At 37.3% G+C, this 14,094-nt stretch overlaps 1 protein-coding gene across 1 annotated transcript in view; it reads right to left on the reverse strand.

Moving 5' to 3' along the window:
* Positions 1-483: 483 nt before the first annotated feature.
* Positions 484-14,094, reverse strand: part of MRPS9 (mitochondrial ribosomal protein S9) — a 44,776-nt gene continuing 31,165 nt past the window's right edge. Inside the window, exons 6-11 of the mRNA XM_084652550.1 lie at positions 12,959-13,044; positions 9,013-9,088; positions 6,484-6,652; positions 5,242-5,350; positions 4,205-4,374; positions 484-774 (exon numbers count right to left, since the gene is read on the reverse strand). Coding sequence (XP_084508676.1) covers positions 683-774; positions 4,205-4,374; positions 5,242-5,350; positions 6,484-6,652; positions 9,013-9,088; positions 12,959-13,044 — 702 coding nt within the window. The 3' untranslated portion in view covers positions 484-682. The remainder of the gene's footprint in view (positions 775-4,204; positions 4,375-5,241; positions 5,351-6,483; positions 6,653-9,012; positions 9,089-12,958; positions 13,045-14,094) is intronic.

The raw sequence follows: 14,094 nt of genomic DNA on the forward strand, positions 1-14,094 counted from the left end.
TATTGGACAAGGAGGATAGATTTTTAGGAGCAACTCTTTTTACTTCCCAAGTACAAGAACTAGCAGAGATGCTTTTTGATGAGAGCTTAGAAGTTTCTACCCCAGGCATTCTGGGGTGTAAAGAGGGATGCATTGATCTCTCCATCAGGAACATTTTCAGAGAAGACTCAGTAGCTCTCTGGATTCTCTTAGAAAAGGATCTACATATGGCATCTCTCTCTGTTATGTTTCAGAGTAACAGCCACGTTAGTCTGTATCCACAAAAAGAACAGCTGTAGCCCACGAAAGCTTATGCTCAAATAAATTTGTTAGTCTCAAAGATGCCACAAGTACTCCTGTTCCCTCTGGTATGTGCTCCTCATCCAGGCAAAGTAAGCATCTGGTATGCCCATCATTAAGGGTATGTCTACAAGCAGCTGGGAGGTGTAATTATTTTGGCCTCAAAGTTTCATTTTAGACTCTCAGTTCAGATAAACTTCACAGTTTGCAACTTTTAAAATTTTTTAACAAGTGACTACAACTTAAAAGAAATTAATTTTTTAAAAGAGGAAAACCACAATGATTAGAAACAAAAAAAATTACCAGATATATTTACACAACAGTGATTGTAAAGAAATCATACAGTTGGTGATGTTTTGAAACTGTTGTAACGCATAACTTATAACATCTGCTCCAGTTAGACTTAGCGTTTTTTCCAGGTGAACTTCCTGCGGGCTCCTTCCTGACCAGGCTTCTTTCGTTCCCTGATACGTGGATCAGCTGTCAGTAGTCCAGCTACAGGACAATATGAAGAGAGTCATTTTATGAAGTACAGCATTCACTAATATATTTTGTGTGAGTGTTTTTTTGAGAGAGAGAGAGAAAAAGTGGGCTTCAGAACAACTTGTGACTTTGCATACCACATGAACTGCAACATCTAGGCCCAAAAGGAGGACAAAGGTACAACTTGAAACCAACAAAAGGGAATTTAGTCAAACCCCACAGAATTTTAACACTGTTACAGTATTTGAATTTTGTACATTACAATACATTACAAATCTTAAAAAATCACCCCAGTGATGTAAAGGACATGTTATTTGTTCAAATATTTGAATTCACTTTTAGACACCTATAAAAATAATATATAACAAATGGAAGAAAGCTGATAGTAATGAATATAAATCAGAAGTTAGGAACTGTAAAAAACGGGAAAGGGAAGCAAAGGGACACAAGGAGAAATCTATGGCTAGCAGAGTTAAGGACAATAAGAATGAGCTTTTAAATATTTTAGGAACAAAAAGAATCCTGACAACGGTATTGGTCCACTACTAGATGGTATTGGGAGAATTTTCAATAATAATACAGAAAAGGCAGAAGTGTTCAATAAATATTTCTATTCCGTATTTGGAGAAAAACAAATGATGTAGTCTCATCATATGATAATACTCCTTCCATTCCACTAGCATCTCTGGAGGATTTTAAATAGAAGCTACTAAAGTTAGACATGTTTACATTAGCAGGTCCAGATAACACGTAACCAAGAGTTTTAAAAGAACTGGATGAAGAGTTCACTGTACCCCATTAATGTTAATTTTCAATAAGTGTTGGAGAAATGGGGAAGTTCCAGAATACTGGAAGAAAGCTAATGTGCCAATTTTTAAAAAGGGTAAATGGAATGACCTGGATAATTGTAGGCCTGTAAGTTTGACATAGATTCCGGGCAAGATAATAGAGTGGGTGATACAGTACTGGATTAATAAAGAATTAAAGGAGGGTAATGTAATTAATGCAAATCAACATGGGTTTATGAAAACAGATCCTGTCACACTAACTTGACATCTTTTTTGATGAGATTACAAGTTTGGCTGATAAAGGCAATAGTGTTGATGTAAAATACTTAGACTTCTGTAAGGCGTTTGACTTGGTATCACATGACATTCTGATTAAAAAAACTAGAACGATGTAAAATTAACATGGCACACATTAAAAGAATTAAAAACTGATTAACTAATAGGTCTCAAAATGTAATTGTAAGTGGGAATGGTCATCATGTCGGTATATTTCCAGTGGGGTCCTGTAGGGATTGGTTCTTGGCCCTACACAATTTAATGTTTTTATCAATAACCTGGAAGAAAACAAAATCATCTCTGATAAAAAGTTTGCACATGACAAAAATTGTGGAGTGGTAAATAATGAAGAGGACAATTCACTGATACAGAGAGATTGGGATTGCTTGGAAACCTGGGTGTAAGCAAGCAATATGCATTTTAATATGGCTAAACGTATACGTCGAGGAACAAAGAATGTAGGCTGTAGTTATAGAATGGGGGACTAACCTAGGAAGCAGTGACTCTCACAAATGCCAACTCTGTCGGTGCTCTGGGGCTGGAGCAACCATGGGGAAAAAAATGGTGGGTGCCCAGCAGTCGCCCTATCAGAACCTCCCACCAGCGCCTCCTGCCCGCTAGTGGGCCCTGCTGATCAGCATCAACCCCTCCCTCCTTGCATCTCCCACCTGCTGCAATCAGCTGTTTCGCGGCACATGGGAGGTTTGGGGGTGGGGGAGGGAGAAGGGGGATGAGTGAGGATGCGGTACGCTCGAGGAAGGGGGCAGAATGGGGCGGGAAGAGGTGGGTGGGGTTGGGGTCTGGGGCAGAGGTGGGGGATCAAGCGCCCCCCGGCACATTGAAAAGTTGGTACTAGTGGTGACTCAAAAATATTTGGGGGCCATGGGGGATAATCAGCTGAACATGACCTTCCAATGTAATGTTCTGGCCAAAAAAGAGTTAATGCAATCCTGGGATATATAAACAGGGGTTTCTTGAGCAGGAGTAGAGAGGTTATTTATTTTACCTCTGTATTTGGCACTGGTGAAACCACTGCTGGAATAGTGTCCAGTTCTGATACCCACAATTCAAAAAGGATGTTGATTAATTAGAGAGGGTTCATAGAAGAGCCGTGAGAAAGATTTAAGGATTAGAAAACATGCCTTCTCATGGTAGACTCAAATAGCACAATCTATTTAGCTTAACAAAGAGAAGATTAAGGGGTGACTTGATTACAGTCTGTAAGTACCTACATGGGGAACAAATATTTAACACTGGGCTCTTCAATCTGGCAAAGAAAAGTGTAGCACAATCCAATGGCTGGAAGCTGAAGCTAGACACATTCAGACTGGAAATAAAAGCATAAATTTTTAATGATGGGGGTAATTAACCATGGGAACAATTTATCACGGTTGTGGTTGATTCTCCATCACTGACATTTTTAAAATCAAGATTGGATGTTTTTCTAAAAGATATGTTCTAGGAATTATTTCGAGGAAGTTGTGTGGCCCGTGTAATACAGAGGGTCAAACTAGGTAATCCAAAGGGTCCTTTCTGGGTTTAGGAATCTATGAATAAATAATTCAAAAGTACGTTAAGCAGAGACAAAAGCTTGCTTAGAATTATGCTGCCTTCATTATGAGTAGGAGTTTTCAACATATTTCCCTCCAGTCTATTTAAAAACTCAATGTTTCTAATTCTGCATTGTTGCAATAGTGTGGTATCTTCTACATATAGGAAAATATCAGTTACTGCAGCTACCTAGGGTGGTGGTTGTTTTACTGGTGCCTTCTGAATAAGGGAAAGAGGAGGAACCTCTAATCTGGCCTATTTAAAGTAACCTACTTATACTTATGCTCCTTGCCATCCCTTCAGATCAAGCTGAAATTAATCTACTGGTAGCCCCATCATTTTGGTGATTGAATGCAGGAACAAGAACCTTTAGAATATGAGAGATTTGTTTCTATTCAACTGATTAGCAATCTTGGAATCTTTTCCTCTCACAAAATTTGAACTCAAGGTTTTTCTCCGACTTGATATATTACTACATGTTGTGTTTCTGCACTGACGGGATGCAGCCTAAGCAGGGGTTCTCAGGCTGGGATTGTGACCCTAACATGTCATGAACAGGTGCAGAGGCTATTCAAAGAGGAAATACAGTTGGGACATTTGAAAGATGTCAGGAAGACTGACTATTAAAACTATTCATGACTAAAGTGTGGGTCCTGAAAACACTTATGCACATGAGTAGTCCCACTGATTTCAATGGAACTACTCACTTCTGTGTTTTCGGAGAGTCAGGCCCTTAACAATCTTATTAATCTTAGTCAGTTACTGGAAAAGTGTGTAAACACATATTACTGTTGGAATTATGCATTCTTTCCTACTTATGCTCATACCTTGCCTCATAAATTCCACTTCATTTTCAGTGATGAAACTACACAAGGCTCTCGCAGAGGCTAAACGGATTGCTCCAGCCTGTGAGGACCTCCCTCCACCAGAAACGGTACAGACCATATCATGTTTTCCAAGTCTATCAAGGAACTGGAATGGGAACATTAACTGTTCTCTGGAAAAAAAGATAAGATACACACAGTATTTAATTTTTATAAATTGCAGATTATATACATTGCTAGTTTATGAGAGAGTTAAACGATGACCTGACATACGTAATCTAAAGAAATGCGAGCTTCCCTGTACTGCTTTGTCAATACGTTAAACCCAGATGTGAAAGGACTATTCTGCATTTAGATTATTGTAATATACAAGGTGTTTGAATTGTATAGTCAACAGGATGAATAAAATAAACCCACATTGGCTTGTTCTAAGGAAACTTTTTATAACTTATGCTCAGAAATCTTGTCAGTGTAAGATGAACTGAAATTGTGTGTGCAGTCTGAAATTTTAGGTGAAGTGTCTTGAATTACATTGTTTGTTTGTACGCTACTGATATATGCTGGAGTATGACTGCATGACTACTGCCCCTGGGACTCTCAGGAAACAGATGTATTTCAGGAGTGTACTCCACTAAACCCAAGAGTTTCTCTGATCTGAGCAGATCCCATAACTAAAGAACCAAAATGATCTATGTTCTTATTCTTTGCAACTCTCCTTGAAAAAAGGCAGATGACAGACAGCTCTCAGCCCATACACCTTGAGTTCTTATGATCATGAAGAAAAATGGAAACAAGGTGAAGTCTTCTTAAACTAGATACTTATAAAGGAACAAGAGAATATGTCAGCTTCACAGAACTAAAGATCCATGCAGAAACATCAAGAAAAAAAATCAAGTTACAATAAATAATTAATAATTATTAATAAATAATAATAATAATCTTAGCCCTTTTTGATGCTTTGAATACTTGAAATGCTCTACCGAAGCATGATGGTTTCCGTTTACGTTGTTAATGTTAAAACAGATACATGGTGCTCTCACCTGTCTTGCATCACTGGAAAATAACATAAATAATCTACTCCGTTCACTGTAATTTTTCCACTTCCATTATCATAAACTACTGCAGATGCTCGCGAAGTCTTTCTTTTGCCTTAAAATAAACAAAGCAACCTTTTGTTATTGTGGGTTCATTATTTTTCAGCATATCAAATGCAAAAAAAGCTAAGCAGATCTTTTATTTTCATACAGCAGCAATGATTTTCTTTTTGGAGGTAAAAAAGGGTGTGTGTGTAAAATATAAGCAACATTCAGCATGCTACTGCACTAAATAGATTTGATCATTTTGCTAATGTTCATGGAAATAAGAGAAAAAAGGACAAAACCATCAGTACAGCCCACACAGTACGACTTTGAACAGTTTTACTTTAGAAGATGAGAAGCAATATTCTGAACTAAAAAGTAACTGTGAAAGATGATTGAATGCAGTAATGATACATGGAGGTACTAAAGCAGTTTGTCACACTTGTGCATGTTCCGTATCTACCATCTCACATGAAGCATCATTGCAGGAGCTAATATTAAACATATTTTGTGAAAAAAATTAAGATACTTTGTTACAAAAAATGTACAACAGTTTAACAGTTTAATAAAGAACGTTCATATGAATCTGTACATACAAATTAATTATACTGGTACGAACAGTGCTGCTACAATTTTTGTCCACCTTTAGTAAGCTTTCATCGTAAACTATCTACAGTTTTATATATCTGTGAAAACATGAGCTCTGACCTAAAATATGACATACAAAATCTCAGCCCAGAAGAAATAGTCTGGTTTACAACACTGAGCTCTGGTAATGTTAAAAAGGTTGTTTGATAAATGATTTTTGAAACCTGTTAGACTGTGAAATAGATCTGTGCTTTTGTGTATTTAAAGGGAAAATAAGATAGTTATTGAACTTATGAAAACTGGCTATAATGCCTTTTCTTAAGCAATGTCGAGTACCCATATCTACTAATTTCAACAACTAGTGATTTACTATTATTTTGAAGGCTCTTTTGTAGATCATGGATCATTAGATAATGGCATTTGTGCCATACACTTCCATTTCGATACCAAGACATCCATGAAAGAATTGTAAAATATCAATACAAGTGTATGAAATAAAGAAATGCACCAACCAATACAAGACTTTGCTGAGTGTTGGGGTTACAGAAGAAATTTTGGAGTCTCATCTGGAGACTTTCACCACTTCAACCAGACAGACAAACTTGAAATTATTACCTTCCCCAGTGCTGAACGCCACTCCTTGATCATCATATTGCAGGGGCTCAATCACCACCTTTTTTAATTGTATAGCTAGTTCTTTGCGAAACTTTAGCACATACTCTTCTTCGATGCCACAACATGGCAACGTCACTAATCTTTCTAGCAGCTGAATACACATCGAATACTGTAGACAATAAAAATTCATTAAGAGATGCAAGTGAAATTGCATTTGCTAAAACATTCTATTTTTATATACTTGATCTTTCCTTCTTTGCTTTTATTGATGATTTTTGACAAGATGACACTTTTGCATCCACATGCTGCTTCAAAAACAGCATGCAAATGCATCATTTTCTCTGTGACTAAAGACATCTAATCCTTTCTTCAGGCAACAATTAATCTTGAATTCAGAGTACACCCAACCTCTTTGTAATACAGGATTATTATATTAGAATGAAGTTCATCTCAATTTTAAAAGAAAACTTCTACTGGGCCTTGGATCTGAATTTTTTTTTTATTAGAATAGAGGAGAAAAAGCTTTCACATTCATTTCCAATATGTCTATATATATTAGAGAGAGAGAGAGAGAGAGAGAGAGAGAGAAAATGGAAATAATTGTATTTTACTAAACTGTACCTCGATGATTATATTTCATAATACATATGGGAAACATATCTCTTCGGCTGTTCAAGCTGAGTTACTTTAATGTTTATGATTTCCTTTAAAACTGAACAATCAAGATATTTAAAAATTCGAGAGATACTTGACTTAAAGGGCAACCTCTTGAAATAAATTATCCTTTGCTCCTGTGTGCTTTTTTCCTAGTTCTTGAGCATGTGATTAGAAAGTAAACACCTCAGCATTAACCCCTTTGTGCTGAAAGCTGGGATCACCTGCTACAAGGCATTACTTGAAAGAGTTTTGGACCAGCAGTAACAAAGAAATATCAGGATGCCATTGTGTATAAGAAAATTTTTTACACTTTTTTCCTACTCATAGGGTATTTTTAAAATTATTTTTGAGAATTCTTTTTACCTATGCTCTATTCCCAGCATCTTCTGCAGTGGGCTACTTTCTTACAAATAAATTAGCAGTATCACTCGATATTTTGAGATCACTCATAGAAATGCAATGTTTTATTTAAGTCCAATGCTCTAATGCAGATTTCCGTGGCAACGCTTTTTGGAAAAAAAAATGACATTAGCATAACACGTATGTGCCAAATGCCTTTAAAAGTGGTGGGGGGAAATCAAATTGTGGAAGCTGTAAATGAGGAAAACCTCGGAGAGTTCTTGGCGTATGTAGAAGAAAAAAAAATCAATTGCTTCCATTTTGTTTAGTACCCTTAATGCAAGCACCACAGAAAGCTTTGCTGCAACAACAAGAAAAGATAAATGGAGCAGGCAAAAGAGTACAGCTAATATCTAAAGGACTCAATACATGCAAACATTTCAATTTGTTTCCAGAGGCTGAGCCTTTGTGCTTTTTTGTATTTATTCACAGGCCAATCCCTAGTATGGTATTTTCTAGCCCACTGATATTTCATAGAAGTGTGAGGTACGGTAGAAAGGCAAGCTGTGAGGAACACTAAAATGTCTGGGTATGCTTGTGAATGCAGAACAATTCCTGGGGCTTTGGGAAAATAAACAGGAAAATCCATACCAACCATCATAGTATTACAAGAGATACTCAAACTGAGGACTGCTTCCATTGCTAGTGAGATGGTCTGTAGTCTGAATCTCTAAGGGATGGTGCAATACACAGCAATGAAGGATGTAGAGGATAAAATATCTAGAATGCTTAGACAAAAGGTTGTCAGCCCTGTCTGGTACAGCCCAATTCAAACTTCAAATTCCACTGGGAAATTAACGTTCCATAGGTAAGACATAACTTAGAAGGTCATACAGGCAGACTGGATCTGGATTTTTGGACCTCTGTTCTTATTTTGAAAACCTCAGTGTAGTTGAAACATCAGCATTATTTCTCACCTATGGAAACCAGATGGAAATAGTGGGTTAACGGACTTGTTCTTGGAGATGCAAGCAGTAAGGTGCCAGATTCAGAGTTCTTCAGAATCAATTTCATATGATGCAAGAATATTGCAGGTAATGGTCTGTCTTGTCTACAGTAGGCATCACATCACTACCATCAGTTCAACTTCATCAGTAATAGTAACATTAGGAGCCCTATAGATGAGCCCTACTCAACGCCACTGGGGTTTTAAGCACTGTGTTAATGAGACCTTCTCTGAGCAGGGTTATATGGCACATCTACACAAGGGCTCCCAAGATGTTACCACTGATAGAAATGGATCATGTTAACAATGGTGGGAACTTTTTGTAGCATGCATAAGGACAGAGATAACCATGCCAATAGGGCAAATATTTACTGGGGGGTAGGGAGGAGAGGAGTTGGGGGGGGGAGGAATGGACGATACTTAAAGAGCACCTGCCTCCAAGACATACTTTTTCAGGATACTAAATGCAGCCGGAGTCTGTATTCTTAAGATACAGGTCCCTTAAATTAAAAAGATTAATTACTCACATCGTGATCTGACAGTTTTTCCACTAACATTTCTTCCAATTCCTCCTTAATCAGCCATCTGCTGCCAATCAGGTTTCTGTTTAAAATATCACATATATTCTCTTTTTAATTAACCATGCAATTAGAGTTATATCACAAAGGACCACACATACAGTCAGGCTTGGTTTGGAAATGTATTTTCTACTGCAAAACAGTATGATATTCACTACGTGAATGTGATCTATAATGTTTAAGTTAGTTATAAAAGCTCTTTCTTATGAAAGGAATGGTAACTACACTTATTAAATTCACTGCATCAAGAGTTAATTATGAATTTTACTTAAGTGTCACTCATTATTGCTACTGAAGTTAAAAGCCAATCAGCAGTTCCACGATAAGCTAATTTTCCACAGATTTATAACTCAGTCCTAAAAAACCTGGCCCACACGGTTTCAGCAAAACAAAATGCACATAAAACTAGATTCAAGACAACAACAAGGCCTTGTCTATACTAGATCTTCCCCTGTTAATCCTTGTTCTTACTGGTGCAGCTCTGCGGCTGGCAGCAGTGGTGGGGGTGCTCATATAGGAAGGGAACTAGTAGCTACTGGCATTTTAACCATGTCATCTGGACTTACTCTGAGCTAGGTTAGACAACATGACAGTGCTGGACTCTGCATCAGCACTCCCACTGTCGTTACCAACGGAGGACATGCGCTAGTGGTAGCAATGGTGGAAATTGTAAAGAAAACAGTCCAGTGTAGTGAAACATCTTTAAGGTCTGAATTAAGTTAAACCAATAAAAGAAAGAAAATTCAAAGCACTGTCCCAAACATGCCCTTTTCATGTAGTATTATATAAAAAGTACCCAAACGGTTGATGAAACAGCATACTTCATATAGTAATGGGGGTGAGATTACAAGGTGACCTAAGGACAAGGCCTTAACTCTTATTTTTTTGCTTTTGTAGATTTGTTAGAAACAATAAATGTCAATTAATATTTTTCGTGGCAAAATTAAAGGCCCCAATTCCAGGAAGCAACATTATTCAGGGCTATACTTAAGCATATACTTAACTTTAGCACGTGTTTAAGTGCTTTCCTGAATCAGGGCCTAAAATGACCTCATCCCCCACTGCCTGACAACGTTACTGTTTTCACTGGCAGCTGAAGTCAGGATCCTGCAAAGATTTCAGTACATGCTTATCTTTATACATGAGTAGCCTCAATGAAGTCAATGGGATTACTCACATGTGTAAAGTTATGTGTGTGCTTAAGTCTCTGCAGGATCAGGGCCTAACATTGTAGTTAAGATTGCAAAATGTCTGTATAACAGCCTGTTTTCAGATGCTCAATTCTCTGAAAAAAGTATTTCTTCATTTTAGAGTTAAACTATCTATTCTTGTCCCAGTGGAAGACAGGCACCTGTTTTTGGAAAACTTGAAAAAAAATCCTTCCAACCACTTGGCTTTTAGAACATGAAAGAAATTTGGACCACCATTATTCACATGAGTAAATCAATTGATTAAATTTTGGAAGGAATCACATTAAATCAGATTATTTTTCAGCAGCATCCACTATGAACTCCAACCCCATTCTCCCCTTGCCTGCTCAGAAATTAAAGGTATAACTACACAGCATTTTGTAGCTAGCGGGAATGAGCCTTCTGGCCCGGATGGACACACATGGGATAGCAGGGATTCACGCTAGTGCTCTAAAAATAGCCATGTGGACAGCGCTTTGAAGTTGCAGCTTGGGTTGGAGCTTCATATTCCAAGCCACAACTTCAAAGCCTTGTCTACATGGCTATTTTTAGAATGCCAGCCTGATTCTGTCCACCTGGGCAGGAAGGCTCACTCCTGCAGGCTCCAAAAGGCTGTGCAGATATATCCTAAAGGGCCTCTCCTAGAAAGGTATGATGAATAAACTCTACACACCATAGGAAACTTTAATCGTAAAGGAACATGGACTTCAGTCAACTACAAAACCAAGATAAGAAACTGGTGTACCACTGCTAAAGACAAAAGTCTCATGCTAACACAACTGTCCCAGCTGCCAAAATAGAAGAGCATAGCAAGGTACACTGAAGTAGTTATGATCCCAAACCACAGTGCTGAAGAAAAAAAGATATAGGAAGCTATGCACTCTTCACTGCAATTTACCCATAAAAAAATCCACACACAAAATTAACATCTAAAATAGAAAAAATTGCAGATCATCATTATGGAGAATTGGAACACTATATAATGCTAGCTTGAAGACACATAGGAGGCGCATCATGAAAGAACTGCAGCCCTGAAAAAGCAACCATTTAACTGGGAGAAAAAGGAGTGGACCGTGAGAATATGACACAGATTTCTTGGTTTCAGTGGAACCTCTCCAACCCGACAAACCTTCTCTGAATCCTGACTGCCCACTCAGTGTATGGAGGAATTACTACAAAAAATTCTCAACACACAACTGCGCTACTGCATCCTAGTTTCTGGATTCCTCAAAGGAAGCAAACTTATAATATTGATTAATTTCAAAGACTGACAAGCAATCCTGACTGCAGCCATTAAAAAGGCTTGTTAACAGACAAATGACCATTATGGTCTTCCAGGAATTTTCCATTGACCTTCAATAGAAATGAGTAACCCATAACCCAATCAGTAAAATCCTCAAGGACAATGGCACTGAACACAGAACCATCTACTTTGAAAACCTTTTGTGGAAAAAAAACTCAGAACACCTTCACCCAACAAGAATATTTAAATATTCTTCTCGATCTGCTTCTAGTCTCAGTTATGTGCTAACCAAAGGTCAGAAGCTAAGAGAGAGGAGAGGGAAATTGTTTCTATTCTTTTCCCTTTTGGAATAGAAAGAAAAGGGGTAAGGAAAAGTAAAACTACACAGATATGTTGGCACTGGGAAGAAAAAGAGGAGGATGTTAAAAATGGAATGCATCCGATGAAGTGAGCTGTAGCTCACGAAAGCTCATGCTCAAATAAATTGGTTAGTCTCTAAGGTGCCACAAGTACTCCTTTTTTTAAAAAATTGAATGGTTAATATAAACACAATAAGGAACCTATTAGATTCCTTGAGTGTTGAATTACTTATCCATAATTAGGAATTATGATCAAAAATGATTGGTCTTATGACTGAAATGTTAACTGTATTGCCAACTCTTATGAATTAATCATGAGTCATGGGATTTTGGCACCTGCAGGACAAGCTCTCATAATATGAGACGCTCCTCCATTCCTGCTATCTCCAGGGCTAAACTCAGAGGCAGAACCTAGTGCAAGAGCTTGTGGGGCTGAGGACACACATCTGGCCTTGCCACTGAGCTCTGCCTTCACAATTGGATGGGCCCCCTACCTCAGCAGCATCTCCTGTCTTTGTAGCTCATATAAATCTTTACTGAACAATAATAGAAACACTTGATCTACAATCAGAATGCTTTGTGTTTCTTGGATGTTCATTGCTTTGTGAGCTCCATTTTATAGCCCTTGTACTGGAGGGAATATGCTGTGGAATGTGGGAAACTAAGAAGAAGAGACACTATTTTAGGAATGAGGAGAAGCTAAGTGGAGTTTCCATCTGAGCAGTCAGGGAGAGGTGTGCATTTTTTGTGACTTAAGGCTGACGTTCCAACTAGAAATTATAACACACACATTGGCAGAGAAGTAGATGGGTATACAGATGTTGTAAAGTAAAAAAAAAAAACAAAAACAAAACAAAAACCAACCCCCACCCCTAAAAAACATTTTTTTTTTTATCATCTCATGTTCTTTTGGGGTCTGACTAATGATTTTTGATCTCCTGAGGTTGGCAATACTGTGTTACTTCACAGGAATTATTTTAAAATGGTCTCTCCAAAAATCAAATAAAAAATGTTTGAAACCAAGATTGTAAGAAATGCTAAAATAATATATTAAAGCAATTTAAGAAAATGGATACCAATATTAGTGCAAGCCGGAAACTCACATTTGTTTTCTGTTCTCAGCAAGCAAGCCTTGGCCTCTCAAGTGGTCTTGATATTTCTGAATGTCTAGCAGTTTCCCATATATATCCTAAAATATATAGAAATATGCATTAAAGCGTACAGATATTTTATTGTTTACATGGTTTTAAATAACAAAATATTCAACCATTACTTATCTATGTAGTGTATTATCCAAACATCCTGAAGGGTACAAAAAGATATAGGGATGATTGTAAAAATTGCTACAGTATTTAACAACAGTTACAAGTACACTGCAGGTTCAAAATGTATACAAGACCCTGATCCTGCACTCACTACTGCTCATGGCAGTAAAGTTAAACATGTGTGTAACTGTTCGAAGGATTGGTGCTTAAGTCATTCTCAAAACTAAAAAGGATGTGGGCAATATATTTATATCTATATAAAGAACACAATTACTGCCTTGAACTTTGAACTGCCTTTTTAGAAAAAAGTATTTATATAGTGTATTCTAAAAAAGTTTACTGCCATGCAACTCTGTTAATCTTGGTGATATTTATTATATTTGTATTACAGTAGCACTTAAAGGCCCCACCTGAGATCACGGCTTCCTTGTTCTTGGGGAAGTGCATGAACAAGTCTGCTTTTTAAAAATACTAGTCCGTCAAAAACTCAGCAAGCCACACATACAGTATAGCAAGTATATTTTTGTCACTGATGTATTTTCAAATATGATGTGTAATAATGAATCTGTTAGAAGTTTAGGTTAGGTATCAATATATGCAAAAACGGTTCAGTTTCAGTTACTATTTACATAGAGTTGAGCCCTTTTGTTTGTTGGAATACTTCACGCTCATCTAGAGATTCCTTGCACAGATAAAATGAGGGATTGAGGATACACATTTAGATAAGTTTTTAACTTTCCTTAATTGATTTCTTACCCATTTAGTAAAACTTCTACGTAAGCCCTGTCTACATTAGGAACATTTTGTAAAAAATTCCCACCACTGTTAACACTTGTTCACCTGCAGCAATAGATAGTTTGAGTCAGAGTCCCTTCTCCTTTCTCTCAGTGCATACCGATAGGAGCAGAGTAAAGGTTGCCATAACTGTGCATTTCCATACTTTCAAATGTTAGGGTTAACTTTAATTCTGAATT

This window comes from Lepidochelys olivacea (genome assembly GCF_965140295.1).
Source record: "Lepidochelys olivacea isolate rLepOli2 genome assembly, chromosome: 1".
Classification (NCBI taxonomy): domain Eukaryota; kingdom Metazoa; phylum Chordata; order Testudines; family Cheloniidae; genus Lepidochelys; species Lepidochelys olivacea.